At 46.4% G+C, this 21,410-nt stretch overlaps 1 protein-coding gene across 14 annotated transcripts in view; it reads right to left on the bottom strand.

The window, feature by feature from the left end:
* The window catches only part of KEL (Kell metallo-endopeptidase), a 281,013-nt gene that overhangs the window by 8,118 nt on the left and 251,485 nt on the right, over window positions 1-21,410 (bottom strand). For 7 of the 14 annotated variants that reach the window (XM_045052902.1, XM_045052901.1, XM_045052899.1 and 4 more), the window contains 10 exons: window positions 16,847-17,007; window positions 12,922-13,009; window positions 12,471-12,633; window positions 12,010-12,186; window positions 10,431-10,555; window positions 9,938-10,084; window positions 6,834-6,986; window positions 6,559-6,747; window positions 6,168-6,316; window positions 4,938-5,067 (listed from right to left, as the gene is read on the bottom strand). In XM_045052902.1, the coding sequence (XP_044908837.1) occupies window positions 4,938-5,067; window positions 6,168-6,316; window positions 6,559-6,747; window positions 6,834-6,986; window positions 9,938-10,084; window positions 10,431-10,555; window positions 12,010-12,186; window positions 12,471-12,633; window positions 12,922-13,009; window positions 16,847-17,007 (1,482 nt within the window). Of the gene's footprint in view, window positions 1-4,937; window positions 5,068-6,167; window positions 6,317-6,558; window positions 6,748-6,833; window positions 6,987-9,937; window positions 10,085-10,430; window positions 10,556-12,009; window positions 12,187-12,470; window positions 12,634-12,921; window positions 13,259-13,341; window positions 15,454-16,846; window positions 17,008-19,071; window positions 19,246-21,410 lie in introns of those variants that run through there. The other 7 variants (XM_023250657.2, XM_045052905.1, XM_023250654.2 and 4 more) reach the window with 7 other exon arrangements.

Genomic DNA, 21,410 nt, shown 5'->3' on the forward strand with positions numbered 1-21,410 from the left:
TTAAGTGGGATGAAGTCACAAGACTCCATTCCTGTAACTTATTTACTCTTCACAGATCTCCTCACAGGGAAGATGGTTAGGCTGCTACCCTGCTTTCTGGTGCCAAAATTAGAGAGAGAGTTTGTGGGGCTTCCCACAAGAGAGGAAACAGAAATGGAAGACCAGTATTGTTGTCACAGTATTGTTGTCACCCCTGGGCCTCTGCCTGTTAGGACATTTACCATTTTGGAGGCTGCTCCAGACCTGGTTGCCCACATTTTTTGTTCTTGTCCCCTCACTGTGAGGTCTGTTAAGGACTTCTCCTCTTGTGAGGATAAGGAGTCAGATGCTTTCTATTGTGTATTAGTGGCAGCTCTAAAACACAACTGTGAAAAGCAAAGATGAAGTGAAAGGAAACATGGATCTGATGGCCATGACTGGGTCAAGGGCAGGATCTGCGGGCCACCTTCAATGTCTGTCCATCTCCCACAGCCCTCCTGACAAAGGGCTTGGATTGGAGACTGCCTTTCATCAGGCTGTTGGTGTGGGATGTAGGCTCTACCACTGGAGCAGCAGCAAACGCATCAACCTTCAACTTGGTAGTGTGATCTGCCTGCCCTTTTCACACCTCCTGGTTCTTGAGCTGTTTCCTGATCCCTTCTACTAATGCCCACCCATTTCTCCAAAAGCTTTTGCCTCTTCCATGCCTGTGCTCATAGCTTGGGCCACAGCAGATTCTGACCTGGTTCCTGGAGAACACAGATGCCACCTCAGACTACCCATTGCTAACTCCTGTGAAACTCTGAGATTCTTTTCATCACTGTTGTGCTGGGTCACATCTCCCATGAACAGGAAAATGACTTCCAGAATCTCTAAATAAATGTCGGTCTCAGGGATGGAGGTTGACAGGTTAAATATTCATCTACTGGGGGTTATGAGTATCCACACTGTCTCTCAAGACATGGAATGACACAGCATACCATATGTATTAAAAATATATGAGACAAAGAGAAATATAGGAAACAATCATTGCCATAATACAAAAAAATGAAATAAATACTTCAGATCCAAGATATTGACACCCAGTAGATTAATTTTAGGGAACAAAAGAAAAGTTGCAGATATAAGCTTAGAACCATAAGTAATAACACTTTAAGAAATAACAGAAATCAGAAAAAATTCCAGGAGTCTGGAGGAAACAAAAATGTTCTTAAGTTCCCATAGAGGGAAAGAGATTTTGGAGATTACAGGCCAGCCAGGAATCCTTAATGTTAATTTCTAAAGGAAATTCTAGAATGAGTCATTGGACTGATCATTTTTGAATATTTGGAAAATAGTATGTAACTACTAAGGGATTTCTGGGGATCACTGAGGACAAATAATGCCAAAATAATAACAATTTTTCTGGTTCAAAGCTTCATCAAACCAGGATAACCTAAGAGAGCCGGAGTCATGAACTCAGGTAGGGGCCATGTGGTGATGTAACTGAGAAGCAGCCAGCATCAGGCCCATGGGGCATGGAGGGGCGAGGGCAACGGGTACAGCACAACCAGGCTGAAGAGAGCTGCACCACTCAGCCCCAGTCACTTGTGACCCCTGGAGAAGCCTAGTCCTGGTGCTGCTCAAGCTTCCCATGTACCACACACACACACACACACACACACACACACACACACACACACACAAATGCTGGAAATGTGACTATCAACACACCATCTCCTAATTTTTGACTTCTGGTGATTAACTAAAAGTTTGTAAAAAGCTTTAAGGCCAAGAAAACACATGTATTGGCCAGATTCATCCTCAAGGAGCTACCAAATACTACCTCTGAACAGAGAATTCAGCATTTACCAAATGTGGGTTATTAACTTAAACCCCTGCACTTCAGCTACTCGAACTGTCACCATGAGAGTACTACCTGTTCTACCTCCCTGGCAGCACCGCTCAGGAGATCAGGTGAAGCAACACATCAAAATCATTCTGTAAATCTTAATGTACTCCCTCACTGTGTTAGCACTGGTTTCATGGAGGCTTTTAGTAAAACCACAAATTGAGTCCTTGTGAATTAGATGGAGAACTCTGTGTTGGAAGATAGTGTAATTTGTGTGGCTTCATAACTGGCTGAACCATAAAGAAACATTAGTGATTAATGACTCCAAGTCCGCATGAGCTTGCCTGACCCACTCGTACGCACTCCCCACCTAGCACGCCATGTCTCTGGAGTGTTTCTCCATAACACTAATTACGCCCTAATATATTTTATTCACTTAGTTTATTGTCTTTCTTCCTTCATCAGTTCATAAGTGTCTGAGGGCAGGGACCTCTGTCTTTTGTTCATGTGGTGGTCTGAGCTGATAGCTCAGAACCCAACTCAGGGCTCAAACCCACGAACCACAAGATCAAGACCTGGGCCAAAGTCAGACACTCAACTGACTGAGCCACCCAGGCACCCCACCAGAAAACCCTTTAAACTCTCTAGGCAGCTGCCTCTGTCCCACCTCCTGCATGGAGATCCACCACTGCCATTCAAACCCTCCCTCATGTGTCCCTCTTGGGAACTCTGAGCCTTTGTTGTGTGAGCCAGAGTCTTTGGGGAATGAGCTACACCCATTCGTTCACTCCACGTGCAGCTGCTGTTGTGCTACAAGGACAGGGCTGGGTGGTTGCAACACAGACTGTAATGGGCCACAAAACCAAAAGTATTTACTATCTTGACCTTTGTAGAAAGAATTCTCAAACTCATTTTCTGTTTTCCTACCCACTCATTCCTCAATCCTGCATAGTATGTGCTTAACAACATGTCCTCATGAGCAGGACTGATCTGTTTTGAAACCTGTTCCTTCACTTATGAGCTGTGTGGTCTGGGGAAAGTCACTTGCCCTTTCTGAGGACCTTGGAGTGTTTCTGGAGAATTAAATAAAATCATCCACGTTAAGTGTTCCATGCAGTGCCTGATACACAGTAACCCTCATATCAACTGTTATTCTATTTGTTGGTAGAACTTGACTCAATTTTCAAGCCCAAGGACAACTATAAATCCTAATGGGTATAATGAGGATGGACATAATAGATATAACAGATGTATAGAAGTATACAAAAGATGGCGGCTTCAGCAATTTATAAGACTTTCCTGTCCTTTAAATGTGATTTCAATATTGGCCCATTTACGTCCTTCAAGAAGTGCCATCAGACCATGGTTCTGGGATTGACAGGAAGCTATTGGTTGACAGGGATTTTGTAGCAATGTTAACTAAGAGGAGCTGGAGCCCTGTCAGCCTCATCCGTGTCAAGAGAAAGGCTGGGCAGAAGCTTCTTGGGCACTTACCAACCTGAGAAAAGTCCCAAAAAGGAGTGTTTTACTGTTGTTTTGTTTGTTTGTTTGTTTCTTAGCCAAAGGATTAAGCACACAGACCCTGGAGCCAGACTGCCAGAATTCAAATCCTAGATCTACCAACTTACTAGGTGTAATACCTTGAGCAAGTTCCTTAGCTTTTGTGCCTCAATTTCCCTGTCATAAAACAGGAATAAAATGATGTGCCTGCCTCACGGGATTCTTCTGAGGATTAATTCAGTTCATATCTATCTAAAGGGTTTAGAAAAATGTCTCACTCCTGGAGCGTCTGGATGGCTTAGTCGGTTAAGCATCTGACTCTGGATTTTGTCTCTGGTCATGATCTCATGGGTCGTGAGTTCGAGCCCCAGTGAGTTCAAGCCCCATGTCAGGCTCTTCACTGACAGCAAGGAGCCTGCTTGGAATTCTCGCTCTCCCTCTCTCTTTGCCCCTCCCCCCCCCCAAATAAATAAACATTAAAAAAAGAACTTTGGGGTGCCTGGGTCAGTTAAGTTTCCCATTCTTGGTTTTGGCTCAGGTCATGATCTCACGGTTCATGAGTTCAAGCCCTGTGTCAGGCTCTATGCTGGCAGTGCAGAGCTTGCTTGGGTTTCTCTCTCCCTTCCTCCCTCCCTCACTCTCTGCCCTTCCCCTCCTCATGCTCTCTCTTTATCTCTCTCAAAATAAATAAATAAATAAATTTTTTAAATCATTAAAAAATTTGATTTAATTTAATTTGAAAAGGAACCTATTAAAAAAAAGAAAAATGTCTCACTCCCAATACTCAATAACTACATGCCAGTCCCTGTGCACCCATTTACCCTCTTTGAATTCCACGGGTATTTCAAGTTGTCAAAGCAGTGAGTTTCTCCAAGACACAGAAATGGTCCACAAATTATGAAGGGAAAAAAAAACCGTGCTTTTCAAGACTACACTGAGGCCTGTACTCAGGTTGGAGCATATCTAACGTTCTAGATACCTTCACTTGCATCTGGATGTGTCCGACCTAGGATTTCAAAGTTCTTGGTAAAGGAGTGTCTCCACATCTTATGCAACACAGGAGACTTTGCTTAGTGTGTTTGGCACAGAACTACCACCTCAGATATATCAGGCTCTGCACTGTGAAGCCCATGCTATGACCCCACAGATCCCACTGGATGTCAGAGATGAACTCTTTGGGAAGCACCCTTGAACATCAAACACTGGAAGCACCTAAACAGAGGAGAGGCCACTTGCTGGTCATGTCTTGCATCCCAACAAATCCCAAGCTTTAAGTCCACGTCCTTAAATCACAGAGTTCTGGATAACTAACTAGACAAATAGTTTAAAGGTCATTGAAAGGAAAAGCAATTGCTGATAATTTTAAAATTTTATATTTAAACTTTAATATTCAGCAAAAGGCTGTAAAAGTAGCCAGATGTGTGCCAAAAGTTCTGGTACCTGGCATGTCAGTTCTCAACATAAGCACTGTATGCACAGCCTGTCTGCTTCTATGGAAAATCCAGACATTGAATGGCATCTGCCCCCATGCTGTCTCCATGGGAGAGATACACCAACAATTATCCCTCAAAATGACAGATGCTCCATTAGCCCCCAATCTGGGAAAATTCCTCCCTTCTCTCCTCACCATGGGTGGTCGTTGGGTCAGCTCCCGCAGTTTCTGGATCAGTGATCTGCGTGCCTCCTGGAACTTACTGTCCAGGGCTGGAGAGAGGGTCCCCACCAGCCCCAAGATCATGTGGCTCTGCAGAAAGTCTCTGTGGAGGGAAAAGAGACCCACACATACACTCAGGGCTCTCGAGGTGCCTCAAGAACAGCCTCCCCTTGTGTAGTCACCTGGATACTCCTGAAGGAAGCCCCTTCTCTTCTGTATCTATAGAAAATAGTGGCTTGACCTTTGAACAAGTCAAGAAGAGCTTTTCTTGGTGTGAGTTGGAAAATGGTCATAGAAGGAACTAGATGCAGAAGTGACTTCTCAAATTGCAGGGAGTGAAGCGTCTGGGCTAGATGAAGACTAGACTTAAAAAATGTAACAAAACAGATTCATCTACTTCCCCAACCAAGAAACCTCAGCTCACCTTAAGATGTATCTTCTAAGCACAGCAAAGCTGGGACCTGAGACCTTCCTCTGCCCTGCTGTCAACTCTCTCCAGGTCTGATTTATAGCTTTACATAAACCTGCTCACACCCACAAGAATGGTCCTTCACCTCCTTAAAAAGAATCTCTAGATGTTACTGCCACTGAGGTACTATGAAGAAGGGCTCTGAGCCCAAGTCCCTGGAAGGAAGCCCCTGTCTTCAGGCAGTGGCCATGTAGTTACTGGGGATGGCAGACAGCCCAACAGAGTCTCACATGCAAGGGCCTCTGGATCCTCTCACAGCTGAGAAATGGCCTCTCCCCCAGCCCTCCCCCAAGAGAACCCCCAGCCTTCACCTCCTCCATCCACTGGCCCCATGGGCCTCCACCTCCTATCCCTACCTCCTAGCTGCTGATAAGACATGCATGCCTGAGCTGTCCCTAGTGACTGGCCTTCCAGCATCTCCTATAGCTTAGAGGTTCTTCAAAGACTGGGTTCTACTCCCAGCAAACCCAGGTGCTGGGCACATGAATGCCTCATTTCATGTGTGTTTTCCCTTCCCTGTGCCCCTCAAGCCTCTCATGCTTCCTGTTGCCTCAATTTTCTCTTGGGCCATTCACCCCAACACTTCTCTGCCCTCACATATCCGTGGATCCCTTCCATCTTCCTGGGAAGACCTTACCAGCATGCAGTTTCCACAATCTCCTTTGTCCCTGAGGCCTCCAGGTCCTCGGACTCTTCATCGCCCTCATACTCCCCCAGTCCCACCTGAGGCAAACCTGTATTTCAACAGCTGCTCTTCCACCAGCTGAGACATGTTTTTCAAATACTCCAGGTCATGGACTACGAGGAGCTGGGAGGGTCTCAGGGACATTGGCGTGAATGTCGCTTGCAAGCAGGACAACCAGTCGATGGCAGGGGCCATTTCCTTAGAGGAGGGACACAAGGCTGAGGGGGACAGAAAAGGAGGAGAGGAGGCAGGAGAGGGGGGTCCTCTCCCTCAGTGTTTGAGAGGGGGCGGGGAAGGGGATGGTTGGGGAAAGGGATGGGCCTGGGAAAGTTAGGGATGGAAAGGAATTAAGGAATGAGGAGAAAGGATTTCAGGAGATCCAGAAAGTTTAGGAGAGAAACCCTCCTGCCCATCCTCCTCCAGTCCCTGGTTCAAGGCACCTGCAGTTGGTCAATAGTGACCAGCTGGAAGAGCTTCTTCTGTGCCTGCTGCTGCTCCAGGGGCCTCAGAAACTGAAACAGCTGTGAGGTAATGGAGATGGACAGGAAGGCATGTTGTTGCACCTTGTCTGGGTCTCCTCCTAGCAAGGCTCCCAGCCGACTCAGATAAGCCAGGTATTCCCGCACAATCTGGGGGAGGGGCAACATCAGTCACAGCCACCAGAGGCTGAGCATCAGAGGTCAGGGCCTGACCTTTGTCCATGGAGGCATCTTACCTGAGCATAGATCTTCTGTTCCTGCTCTTGCTTGAGGGGAAGATCAAACTCTGGCTGGTCTATCTGGACACAAGAGATACTGGAGAGAAGTAGGGAGCGTGGAGGGAGGAGAGGACAGGTGTGGGAGGATGGGGAAGGTGCTACAGGAGACAGCTTCAGGACACAGAGAAGGTGTGAGAGAAGACAGCAAGAGAGGGAGGGATTGGGGTTGGGGGCAAGGGGGGAAAGGATACTCTTTATATTATACAGACATGGAAAATGTGAGGACAGGGCGGGTGCTTCAACCAGTTTTGGGGTGCTTGTCAAGGGAGAAACCCACTAATCCGTGTCCTGAAGGGGGCCAGCCCCTGTGCTGGGTCCAAGTCCAGGGTTAAGGGAGGGGGAAACCATCTCAGGTGCAAAATTTAAGAGGTACTGAAAACAGTAATGAAGATCAATGTCTTAACCAATATTTTTCAAATAAAAATCAAAGCTAAAATCCATGCTGACTAAAATAGCAAAACTTTGTTCATCACAGATTTTTTTTCTGAAAATCTAGACTGTATCTTTTATCCATTTTGAAGAAAAATTATAGATTTTTTTTAAGTCTGCAATAAAATTTTGGTCCATTTTAGGGGGAAAGGACCTCTATTCCAAAAAATCCACAATTAACAAAAATTTGATATTTTTTTATCATCACAGGTTTTTGCATTGGCTTTAAAAAAATTTTTTTATTATGAAATTTATTGTCAAATTGGTTTCCATACAACACCCAGTGCTCATCCCAACAGGTGCCCTCCTCAATACCCATCACCCACCCACCCCTCCCTCTCACCCCCCATAAACCCTCAGTTTGTTCTCAGTTTTTAGGAGTCTCTTATGTTTTGGCTCCCTCCCTCTCTAACCTTTTTTTTAAAATTTTTAAAAATATTTACTTTGGTTACTGTTTTTGGTAGCCTCTTTGATTTTGTACATAGGTGTGTGGCTCACTTACCTCACCTGCTTGCCCCACCTTAGTCCTGGCATGTCCTTGATTCTGTTCTGACCTTTGCTCCCAAACTATGCCTTTTTCTACTCCAACTTCAATATCCCGCCCGCTCCTCGGACTGTATACTTTCCCCATCTTGAAAAATCTTTCGCTTGGCTCCTTTGTCACATTTTATGTCCACACTTTGAAGAACTAAAAGTCATCCATGACCCTTTCTTGCTCCAACTTTCTTGCCTTCCTCTTAAACTCTGTACAATTTGTCCATTTCCAAAACTGTTTTCAATACTTTCTTCTAGAAGGTTCTCAATGGTATTATCGTTTATTTTCTGAGATCAGAAATCTCTGGAATCCATGATGATCCTTCCCTGCTGAATCACTCCTCCCCTGTCCTCTGTGGCACAGCCATGCTGGTCTCATACGCCCTCCCTGCCCCCAGGCCCCTTGGTGGGGTACTCCCTCTGAAGTCCATCCTCAGAGTCCATCCAGTCTCCAGTTGATGGTAACTGCCCTCTTCCTACTCACACCACATCAAAACTGTGGAAAACTAATTTTCCAACTTTTCCATTTTCTGCATTTACATTCAACCAGTTGCCAAGTCCTTTAGAAACACCACGGACCATTACCACTGAGATGAAGCTGCCTAAATCTTCATTCCTGGCCTTTCCTTTCAAGTTCTACCACAATCATCTTAAACTGCTCCAAATTGCTCACCTAGATTCCTCAACCACTCCAGGTTGACCTACAAAATCGCTCCCTCTGCTTACACTCAATGCATAGCCATATTTTTTCCCCCGAAGTCAGAAGCAATCACCTCCATCTGACTTCTTAGGCCAGGAATAATCAGGCACAACCTCATGTCTTCAGCCTTACTCTTCTCTTATCTCCCACTGCACCTCACCCCTACCCCAAATCCTCTGTTCAATAAACCAGCCTTCTCATTGACCCCACAGAAGAGTCATACCATTCCAGCCTTAGCTCAGGACTTTCCCAAAGTCCTTTTCATGCCCTTAACTTCACCTTCACCTGCGTGATTAACCATGTTTCAAGGCTCAGCTCACGTTCTCCCCTCTCTGAGCCATTCCTTAACTATTTCAGATCTTAGGTACTCCCTAAAGACCACATCAGAAGCTCCTGAACATACCCTTTAGAGCTGAATTTTAGAGTGTCTCATACTGATTAACAGCTTTTCTTGTATATTCATCCCCATATAATTTTGTGGAATTTTTGAGGGCAGGGGCCAAATAGATGGCATTGCATTATCTACAACAATACCGATGCCTTCAACATTTTTATTTATTTACTTGCTCAACAAACATCTTCCATGGGCCTCTAGATGCCTGGCCCTGTGCTAGGTCCTGAGGAACAGAAGTGAGTAAGGTATGGTCCTGTTCTTAAGGGGCTCGCAGTCTTTAACACGGTCTTCAGTGATGAGAGCTAGGGAAGCTGGGAGGACAGAGGGGTCTACCTAACACATAGCTAGGGTGTCAGTGAAGAATTCCTGGAAGAGATAATAATCAAACCCCAAATTTGAAAAACATGTAAGAGTTTTCCAGGCTGAGTGTGGGAATAGCGTTGGGGAGTAGTGTTGCAAGCAAAGAGAAACGTGGATGAAAAGCACTGAGGAATATTCCTGAAGCTAGAAGTGACAGAGCATGGCTTGAGGTTTAAGGGGGACAAGGGATGTGGCAGGAGATAAAACTGGAGGGGGGGGGGGGGGTTAAGAGCTAGATCCTGACGACCTGGACCTGGCAAAGCCACTGGAGGCATTTAGACAGAGACAATAGCATAATTAGCTCTTGGTTTAGAAAGGTCCCTCCAGCAAAACTCAAGAATAGATAAGAGGAGGACAATACTGGAGATGAGGGGGCTAATTAAAAGGCTGTTGGGGGGGGGTGATCCAGATAAGCAGTCAGGAAGATAGGAACTAGTTCAATCTCCACAGGACTGGCTCTCCTGCTCCCTTCTCTGATCTCACCTAGTATCCCTGACTGTCACATTGATAATTTTCCCTCAAGATAAATATCTTATCTACGTTGCCCATTTGTCCTATCTGTCCAGCCCGCAACCTTCCTCTAGGAGATGCTAGGCTAGAAGTCGAGGCAGGCCCGGTCCTGCTGTGTGCTGGTGCGCCCCTCACCTGAATGACTGGCGTGTGTGGAAGGGTAGGATGAGGTCGCAGGTAGGCTCTGAAGAATGGGAAATAACCATACTGACTCATCAGAAGGCTCAGGGTTCGGTTAAAGTCTAAGGGAGTCCAATTACCGGAGATTCGCCAGCCTCCAAGCTGGGAAGCAGAGAGACAGGGCTCAGCAGTGGGGGATGGCCTGGGAGACCTGTCCCCCCCACCCCTCCCCTTCCTGAGCCAGCTGCTACTTCCTGACTGCTACTCTGGGTGCTTGGAGCCCTCCAGGGCTGGCTCCGTCTCTATCCTTCTTTCTCTGCCCTCACCCAGGGTCCTCATGCTTCCAGAGGGTACTGCCATTTCTATCTCCCTCCTGGAACTTGGAGATGCCTAGGAAAGAGACACCGCCCTCCCTTTCTAAAAAAAAAGGTGGGGGGGAAGGGCAGCCCTGAGCATGCATGGGTCCCACGTGTTATGTATCTAGAAACCTTACTGCCCTGGGTCTCACCTCCTCAATGACTTGTCTGAGGGGGGCAGCCCCTTCGGCTTCGATGGCACCTGTGTCCACACAGGAGCTGTAGAACTGGAAAGCTTTGTCCTCCCCAGTGCCCAGGTGCCGGGAACCTGGCTTTTCTAGAAAGGAAGCATAGGAGAATTAGAGGAGAAAAGCCAAGCAGGGAAGGTGGGACAGAAGGGGAAGACTCCCAGGGAAATGGAAAGAAGGGGGGAAATACGGGGTTGAGGACAGGTCAGAAGGTGGGAGGGCTGGGTCAGCTCGATGGGAGAGTGAGGGCAGGGAGGAAGACAGAGGGGAACAAAGGAGACACGAAAGAGAAATGGGGAGGAAAAGACACAGGAGAAAAGGAAGAGATGGGAGCACCTAGCAACATCTATGGGTCCAAATGGAAGGCAGGATGGAGATGAGTAAAGAAGTTAGAAACATTTGGCAAACCAGAGAACTTTGGGGGACCGGAGACAGGAAAACTCATCCAGACAGGTTTAGCAAGAAGAAACAAGGTCCAGACCCTGGCTGGTGACCTAGGAAACACACACACACACACACACACACACACACACGGCAGTAACCTCATGCCTGTGCATTGCAATCACCTACCCTGTGGCACCTCCCACCCACTCAGTCACCATACCTTTCACTCTGTAGTGAGCAACAGTTTTTATCCTAAACATACATTTTCTTTTCATATCTTGGCCTTAACCGGAAGCATGGCCCCTCCAGAGAATGCCTGCCTGCAGTTCTTTTGTCCATCAAAAAGAGGGCAGAGGGACACATTCACTCCTCCCAAATTCCAGTGAATCCCGTCACATGTCCTGGACTCCCTTACACTGGAAATGTGTGCCTATCATACCTGTTCTTGTTCCCTTTCCTCACACCCTCACACCATCCTCCAACTTCCTGGGGCCCGCTTCCAACCTCCCAGATGGCCTCGGTTGCTCCCTCAGAGATGAACTCAATTCTTCGGTCTTCTCCACAGTCACTGCCTACAGGCGACTTCTGCACCCCCAGGGCTTTAGGTTGGCCCTCTCCTCTTCCGGCAAGCCCTCTGTGGCTGGATCCATTCCCTGGCACACAGCCAGATGCCTCCCCTTCTCACCGCGTGGCCATGTCCTCCCAGCCAGCCCAGCACCCCACTTCTTCCCCTAGAGCTTGCACACCAGCGTCTGAGGGAGGGGGTGGGGAAGTGACTGCAGGGAGAGGCTAACAGTGACCCCAGCGATAGCAGGCAGGCGGGGCTGGGGGCAACCGACACACCTGGACTTTAGTGCGGCAGGTGCTGAGCGCCATTGGCATGGGAGGTCCCAGGTGCGGGAGAGAAATGGAAGATTTAGGTGCAGCAACAGAGAAGGGGCAGATCGGTGAAATGTGGGGGGCTTGAAGAGAGGACAGTAGTCATGGGCAAGTGGCAAAGGAAAGATGAAGACAGGGACAGAGAGGAGAAGGGAGGAGGTACTGAGACGGAGCAGCAAACCAGCAGCTGTGCCACAAACCACACAGGTTTGGGACAGCAAGATAGTTCTAGGCTCAGAGCCACCCACTTGCAGAGACGCTTCCACCCAGCGAGCCTCACCCAGTATTTTCCGAAGTCTCCTCTTGTTCTCCTCTGCAAGAGCCTGAAAAGAGCTCTTGGTGCCTTGGGCGTCTCCACAGGCAAAGCTGAAGAAGTCGGTGCAGGGGGCCACACTGGTGTTCCCAGAGGCCAGGTAACGAGCCTGAAGATCATGACACTCGGGCGTCCTGCAGGGCCCTGCCAGGTGGTGGTGGGGGGCGGGGGGAGCTCAGAGCTGGGAGAGGGAGAGAGAAAGGGCCAGGGGTCCCCCGAGGTGCTGGGCAAAGGACAGCCTGGTGGGGAAAAGGGAAGGGCCCCCCAGAAGAAGGACAGGGCCTGACTGAGCCCAGCGGGGCCAGATTGGGAGGGAGAGGGCGAGAGGGTGAGGCAGGAGGGGAGGTGAACGAGTCAGTGGGCACAAAGCCACAGAGGCCCTGATGAGGAGGGCTGGCTCGGTTGGAGGATTCCAGGATCGTGCTCACTAGGGCCACAGCTCCGGAAGATGTAGACCAAAAGCAAAGAAGAACCAAGGAGCAGACTGAAAAGCAGGCCAGCCGCTAGCACCCGCCGGACCATGAACCCCGCCATTATGTGGCGTTCCTGTGGCCACTCTACTTGAGATACTGGAGATCGCTGTGCAGGGAACTAGGAAGTGGAAAGCCACAAGAGAGAGGGGGTTGGCAGAGAGGGGTGGGGGAGAGAGGGAGAGAGGGGAAAGAAAGAGAAAGTTAGTGCCAGGGTCCCCTCGTAGAGAGATGATTCTCCTCATTCTCCCTAAACCCAACCCATTTTGGACCCCTGGGAGATGCACAAACATGCTAAGGACCAGGCAGACTGTGAGAGGTCTGTGGGATAGGGGTGAGAGTCTGTGGGTTGTTAGAGCTGGAAGGGAGGTCACACGTCTGCCCCGCAAAGGTCAGGGACCGCACTTACCTCCTGCCTTAAGAAAGGCCCCCTTCCCCATGCCCGGCTCATTCCCCCCGGCCGGGTTCTTCCCCACTCTGGTCTCCACCCTCTTGAACTGAGGAGGAGAGAAGGGAGAGAAGCTGGGTCAGGAAGGGGGTGCATTAAAGAGAGTTATATCAGGTCTATCAGGTGGTTTTGACGCTTCCCTTCACGCGCCCGCTATCATCCCAGGGCAGTGTTCCTAGACCGGCTTCAGAACAGCCCCTCCCCTGGATGCACCCCGACTTTTCTCCCTCTCCTGACACCTCCCTTTCCTTTCCCGTTTCTGCTCTCCAAGCCTCACATTTCCTCCTCTCCCATGGGGCAGGGCACTCACACACAGTGGCCATCCACCCCCACCCTAGGCACCTGACCCCAGAGGGGAACAGTTTTCTCTAGGGGACTTGCCGTCTGTCAGTCCTCTCTGGCTCCCAGAATCCTTCCTGGTTCTGCTCTAGGTGCTGAATCTGAGAAGTGGGGTTCAGGAAATGGCCTCCCTCCTACTGCCCCCCCCCCAGTTCCTCTGTACTGGAGAAGGGGAACTTCTGCCACTTGACCTTCCTGTCCCCATATACCCATGCTATTGGCCTCTGGGTGGAGTCTGTTTATCAGTCCAGAGACACCCAGACCTCTCCTCCTCCTTTATCTCAGACTCTCAGGGGAGGCAAAGGGAGGGAGTCTTCACTTCTCAAGTAATTTTGCCCTTGGGTGGCTCTTCTTGTCCTGCTTTGTGCCTTTGCTCATGGAGTTTCTTTATTTCTGGAATATTCTTTCTTCCCTTCTTTCTTCTCTGATTGAAATCTTCCGGATCCTTCAATTCTCAGGTAAATGACACCTTCCCCCAGTAACTCTCACAGCTCGGAGTCCATTCCCCCTGCTCCTGGGAATGCTCGATGGCTCTCAGGGTATCATAACCCTGCTGTTTGCAGGCAGAGCAGAGCAGTGCAAAGAAAATCCAACAAACCAGGAGACTCAGATGAGCTAATTATTAGCCCTGTGATAATAAATAAGCCATTTAAACTCTCAGGCAGGTAAGAAAGTTTCATCATCTAGAAAATGAGTCTAATGTTTGCCTTGCCCCTGCCCTGGGGTCTGATACCTTCTACAAAAGAAGGAGGCATTACCATGCCTTTCATTCAGCACTCTCTTCCACAGGAGGTTCTTCTTCACCTCCCTAGTGATGGCAAATCTTTAGTGGCCGGGACAGTGTCCCTTTTTCTTTCATGTCCACTTGAGATGCTTTATAAATATTTGTAGGAATGACTTGCATTCCAAGCCAGAAATTCTCCTTCCCACACCACACTGAGGTCTCACCTGGGGTCCCAGTGAGCACGTTTCTGAGAGAAGGCATTTCACGTCTGTCCCTTGTCTTCCTGTCCCAGGTAAAATAGGACAGTCACACTCAAGACCCCTCGGCAGTGTTTCCTGACACTGTGCTATGGTGGCTTTGTCGGGATGTTGGCAAGGACGGGTCCATGGTTGGTGAAGAAGAACAAAGGTCACATGCCTATGGAGGCCATACTATGGGGTATCATGAAAGTCATGAAGAAAAGTCAGGGCTTTTCAAAAGGAGGAACTGAAGTCTTCTGAGGAGGAGTTTCACATGATGAACCTAGTAGCTGTGAAAAGCTGGTGTGGTACTGGATCTGGATTGCTTAGATGAAAGACAAGAGACACAGTGGTACTTTGGTGGTGCAGGGGTGATGAGGGAAGGCTTGGTCCAGGGTGACGGCAGAAGGGATGTAAATACTTGGAAGGAAAAATCTTATGGGAGGAAATAAAGTCATGGAAACTGATAGAGTCAGGGAGGAGACAGCGAGTGTAAGTAACAGTCACAGATGAGCTGCCTAGTTTATTTCTGGATGACAAGGAGCACGGTGATGGCGGTGGCAGAAAGTGGGACCTTGGTTAAGGGTGGCTGTAGGAATCACCTTGACACCAAAATGATGATTCGGGATTTTAGAGATTTTCGGTCTGTTTGCATACAAATCAACTGTGCCTTGTCTGTTACCTCCCCTGCCCCCAGATACTCAGCCTTGAACTTCTAGCTCCCTCCCCACTCCTTTTGTACCAGTGGAGCCCTCTGGGATGATGTTTCTCTAGGAAAATGGTAAGGGGGGCAATTCAGGTTAGATAAGAGCTGGTTAAGGCACAGGTGTGCTGTGTTACATCAGTGACTGCGAACACCCACCGAGGCCTGGACTTAGTGTCTCTCTGTCCTGGAGAAGCTGAGCCAGTCATGGACCTGCGGCAACACGGGTGCTGTCCGCCCTGCCCGCCCTGCCGCCTCTGTTCTGGGAGCTGCCTCAGAAGCACAACCCCTTTATCTCCCTCGTCCCACTGTGCAGTGAGTCATTACCACCGCCACCACCGCCGGCCCGGAGCCCCACACACCAGTGCAGCCATCATCATTAGCCGTAAGCACCGAGAGAGCCCCAGCTAGCAACCACAGGCTCGCACGGCAGCCACACACTGCCTCCTGGTCTCTTTCACTGTTCCATCCAGTCTACTTGAATTCCAGGATCTTTTGTTTGATACCAGAATAATATTAACTAGTAATAACAGTAGCAATAGTATCTTAATTTTTACTGAGCACTTCCTATGTGCCGGGACTCCAATAAAAATGCTTTGCTTATGTACATATTTTCCATTCAGTCTTCAATTCTATGAGAGCGATGAGAACTGTTCTCTCCATTCTACAGATGAGAAGACAGATGCATGAAGTGCAGTACACTTGCCCCAAGTTATAAAGTCAGCAATCATCAGAGCTGAGAACTGAAGGAAAGCCTTCTGAGACCCTCAGTCATTAAGTTGCTATTTTTCGAAGTCTCTTCCTTGGCAGAATCTTTTGTCTAAACTCTTTCAACTACCCTTTACTATGATCTTGTTATGACTGCCTTGGGGGCTGTTACTCCCCAGACTCTCAAACATCCATTTCACGTTTTGAAGATCATGTCTTTATGGTTGTCCATAACCAGCCAACATGGACAGTGCTTAAAGCATCAAAATTAAGGACGGGACATTTATCTACACTCTCAGGGATGTATGTCAGTGACAGTTTACCTCTCAGATCACTTGATTTCAGTGATAACAACGAAGAAGCTTCTTCCTAAGAAGCAATAAATCCCATCCTGGATGACCCAGAGTAAGCTTCGATGTCATAGACAATGCTGAGGAGACTGACCAGAGGAGGAAAAACCAGATCACTGGGTCAGGGTTGGGGGCATTCTAATTGCTTTTTCAAAGGAAGCCATATTGAAAGTTGCAGATTACCTCTGGGAAGAAAAACTTATGTTTTTGAAACACTTTAAGTGACAAGTCTAGATGGAATGCTTTTAATATTTCAATTTCCATATATACTTTTTCTTTTATAGATACAAGACTAGAATACATAAGGCCTGTTTAATTAAATTAGCAAATTAATGGGGGCACCTAGGTGGCTCAGTCGGTTAAGCCTCCAACTTTGGCTCAGGTCATGATCTCGCAGTTAGGGACTTTGAGCCCCACATCGGGCTCTGTGCTGACAGTGCAGAGCCTGCTTGGGATTCTCTCTCTCTCCCTTTCTCCTTCTCTCTGCTCCTCCCTCATCTATAAGTGTATGCATGCATGTGTGCTCTCTCTCTCGAAAGAAAAATAAATAAAAACTTTTTTAAAAATTAGAAAATAAATAAAAAATATGGATTGGTGGTGAACATAGCAAAAACTTGAAAGTAATGCCCCGAAGACTGAAGTTTGAAATGTGTACATGTCAACAATGTCTCAAAAGGAAGATCCTTGTCCTTAATTTTTTAGTATTCTTTCATGCCACCTTCTCTTCTCTTTATATGTGTAGTAAATCATCACCTTAAACCTACACAATGCTGTATGTCAATTATATCCCAAGAGCATCCTTACCAAGAATGGTCATCCTTACCATGGTGGGTAAACACCATCAAATGCGCCACATGCCCAAATAGAACAAAAAGGTAGAGGAAGGACAAATTTTCTGCTTTTGCTTGATCTGGGATATCTGGGATATCCTGCCCTTGGACACTGGTGTTCCTGCTTCACAGGTCTTTGGACCAAAAGCACAGTCTGTAAAAGGAAGAAATAACAAGTTGGACTTCATCAAAATTAATAATTTTTGCTGTGCAGGGCATCTGGGTGGCTGTCAGTTGGGCATCCGACTTCGGCTCAGGTCATGATCTCAGGGTTTGTGAATTCGAGCCCCACTTTGGGCTCTGTGCTGACAGCTCAGAGCCTGGAGCATACTTCAGATTCTGGGTCTCCTTCGCTCTCTGCCCCTCCTCCATTTGCTCTTTGTCTCTGTCTCTTTCTCTCTCTCAAAAATAAACATTAAAAGAATTTTTGTAAATGTTTGCTGTTCGAAAAATCATGTTAAGAGGATGAAAAGACAGACTAAGACTGGGAAAAAATACTTGCAAACTACATTTCCAACAAAAGACTAGTATCTGGAACATACATTTTTAAAAACCTCTCAAAACTCCACATTTAAAAGACAAACAATCCACTTAGAATGTGGGCAGCAGACATTAAGAGGTATTTCTCCAAAATGGATATAAAGACAGCAAATAAGCACCTTGAAAGATGTTCAACATCATTAGCCATTAGAGAAACGCAAATTAAAATTTTAATGAGATATCACTAGTATGTATCAGAATGGGTAAAATAAATATTGGCAACCAAGTGCTAGGGCACACACAGAGAAACTAGATCACTCATCCAGTGTTCATGGGAATGTAAAATGGTACAGACATTCTGGAAAACAAGTTGATAGTTTCTTAAAAACTAAATAAGCTGCTACTATTTTACACATTAACTATACTCTGAGCGTGAGTCCCAAAGAAAAGTCATGTTCACATAAAACCTGTACACAAATGTCTGTAGCAGATTTATTCATAGTAAACTTGAAACAACTCAGATGTCCTTCAGTGGGTAGACAGTTAAACAAACCATGGTAACCCATACCTTGGAATACTACTTAGCAATAAAAAGGAACAAAGTAACAATACCTGGATGAATCAAACCCTGAGTGAAAAAAAAGTCAATCCCTCAAAATTACGTACTTACCGATTCTATTTATATAACAAAGTTTACATGCCAAAGTTATAGTAATGGAGAACAAATTAGTGGTTGCCAGTGGTCAGGAAAAGGTAGAGATGGGATAGAAGTAGGCATGGCTATAAAAAGGGAACACGAAGTATCCTTGGTGGTGAAGGAAATATTCTTGATTCTGTCAATGTCATATCAATATTCTATCAATGTCTGGTTGTGAAATTGTACTACAGTTTTGCAAGATTTTACCATTGGGGGAAACTGAGTAAAGGGTACATGGGTCTCTCATGTCATTCCTTACAACTGCCTGTGAATCTTCAAGTATCTAAAAAAAAATTTTTTTTAAATGATAATTAAGTTGCAAGATAGGTTCTATAATTGTCCCATAGAATTAACTGGACAATGTATCAGTCTGATTCTTTTTTTATTGTTAAACATTTTTTTTAATTTATTTTTTTTAACGTTTATTTATTTTTGGGACAGAGAGAGACAGAGCATGAACGGGGGAGGGGCAGAGAGAGAGGGAGACACAGAATCAGAAGCAGGCTCCAGGCTCTGAGCCATCAGCCCAGAGCCCAACGCCAGGCTCGAACTCACGGGCCGCGAGATCGTGACCTGAGCTGAAGTCGGACGCTCAACCGACTGAGCCACCCAGGCGCCCCTTATTGTTAAACATTAAAAAAAATTTTTTTTACATTTATTTATTTTTGAGAAACAGAGTGAGACAAAGCATGAGCGGGTGAGGGGCAGAGAAGGAGACACAGAATCTGAAGCAGGTTCCAGGCTCTGAGCAAGATGATGCGAGGCTCGAACCCACAAACTGTGAGATCATGACTGAGTCGAAGTCGGACGCTCAACCAACTGAGCCACCCAGGCGCCCCTCAATCTGATTCTTTATTGCAAGTAACAGAATCTATTCTGGATAATTTAGTCAGTAAGAGAATCTATTCAATGATATTTGGAATTTCACAAATTCCAATCGGTTGGGCAGAGAGACAGAATCGAAGGCTATGCAGCAAAAAACAAAACAAACAAACAAAAAAAAACCAAAACCCAGAATCACACCATGCTCTGTCCATATACCTCTCCTGCAGGCCGCTGCTGCCCAGGCCCTGTGGTTCCCATCAGTGAACAGACAGCAGAATCTCTGGCACCACATTTGCCCCAGGATGACCCACATCATGTACTCTTTCTCCTATTTTTCACTTTGCAAATGATGTCCAGTGCAGGTGTCTCTGGTTGGTAAAACCTAGATCATTGCCTCTGCCTGACTACAAGAGAGTCTGAGAGAGCACGGCCCGGCTTCTATCCTGGAGAAGTGGGATTTATAAAATGGGAAGTTCCCCAGTTCTAGAAAGGTTTCCAAAAGACACTTGTCAGTCACAAACATGACAAATGTCCACCATAAGCATAATAACATGTTTTGCAATCAAGAGATGATTTACTTTTTGAAAATTTAAAGAAACATTTCAAATTCTGATGAATACGGTAGATAGAGGAAGTATGCCTCTTTGATAACTTACCCATTTTCCCCTTCAGTTCTTGTGAGTTTCTATTTTTTAGTCCAATGATGATATATTGTATTTTATTAAAAAGTCATACATTTGGGGCACCTGGATGGCTCAATTGGTTAAGCATCCGACTCTTGGTTTTGGCTCAGGTCATGATCTCACGGTTCCTGAGTTCGAACCCCACATCGGGCTCTGCGCTGATAGCGCGGAGCCTGCTCAAGACTCTGTCTCCCTCTCTCTCTGCCCCTCCCCTGCTTGCTCTCTATCTCTCTTTCTCAAAATAAATAAACATTAAAAATTTTTTTTGAAAAATTCACACATTTCACTTGTCTTTTTGATTTTACTGTGCCTAACATTTTAAAATTAGTTTTAACATTTTCTCCATTGTTATATATTTTTTCTGTTTCTAATCTTATTTTATTTTGTATTGCATTCTCTTTTTTTATTACAAAATACATGTTCCTTATAGCAAATTTGAAAATCAACCCCCCCCAACCTCCCCCCCCCCAAAAAAAAACCAACACAAAAAAGAAAACAAAAATCATTTGAAATCCAGGACCTGGTAATAACTCCAATGGATCTCTCCAACAGTCATTCCATTTATATGCCACTGGAAATGCAGTTTAGGTGGGTTGACTCCACCACCATACTTGGGGATGGGTCCCATTTGACCTAAAGCAATCAGAGTCATTTCACACACACACCCACTGCCTCACCAATGCAAATAGCTCAGTTATAATCAATCAGTGCCTGGCATCCTACCGGCCACAGTGATTGGTTCAAGCATGGGCACATGACCTATGTCAGTCCGATTTAAAAACATCCAAGGCTCCTACCTGTTAGGAGAAGAGAGTCTCCCACCCCCACCCCAATTCAGGTCAGACTAGCATGAAGGAGGAAGCTCTAGCCCCAGAGCTGCTGGAAACCTGTGCGGAAGTAGAGCTTATATTCAAGAGTTGGAGTTAACAATAGAGAGGGAGAAACCATATCCTCATCCCATCATTTGGTTCCTAAAATCAGATTCTCCTAAGTCTAGTCCCCGGCTTTTTTCTCTTCTTAATTGAACAAGATGAGATTGCCAGATTTAGGAAAATGTGTATTTTGCCTCTATCCCAGCTCTAGATCTATTTGTGTGGTTGTCTTGGTAAGGGGCCTCCAGGACAATTCTCTTTCGGGGCCTGGAGTTTCCCAAGCAAACCTTATTTCAAATTGAAATTTTCTTACTGTGCCTTCCAGATTGTCTTGTACGTTTTCTAAAGCCTGTGGTCCATAAATATAGAGCTGGAGGATGCCACTTGATTTTAGTATAGCAGTTCGAGTTTTGATGCCAATGCTGTGTATGAAACGTAAGAATGTTATGGGAATTGTACTATCTATGTTTAAAAGACTGGTGGGTCATCTGAGCCTGAAATGCCTAATCACTCTTGAGAAGGGTCAGAACCACACTTTGTGGTTCTCCAAAGAGGTGATGCAGACGCTGGCTGACTGTGAATGTCTGCAACTACAAGACACACACACCTGTCTGAGCTACTACTCCTGAGCTTACTGAAACCCACGTGCAAGTGCTGTTCCTCCACTGACTGAACCTGGGGGCAACACATTTCCTTGAGGGCTCACAGACTGTCAAGAGACCCTCCCGCCCCCAACTTTTCTCACAGCACTTCCATACTCACTGTACTTGGAGTAGTGAGAAGCAATAATATAACTCTTTAATCCTTTCTTTGATTTAAGATTCTTCTGAGAGGTGGATAAAAGCTAGCATGCTTTGTTTATATCTTGAGACTCACTTAAAAAATAAAGAATCCATTCTGGTTCCACCCCAGAATCCCCATTCTCCTATTTATTGATGCCAGGTAGTACTTTCAGGCCTTGTCTACATTTCTAGCAGGCATGAATCAATACAGCTAGTCT

This window comes from Felis catus, chromosome A2 (genome assembly GCF_018350175.1).
Source record: "Felis catus isolate Fca126 chromosome A2, F.catus_Fca126_mat1.0, whole genome shotgun sequence".
Taxonomy (NCBI): domain Eukaryota; kingdom Metazoa; phylum Chordata; class Mammalia; order Carnivora; family Felidae; genus Felis; species Felis catus.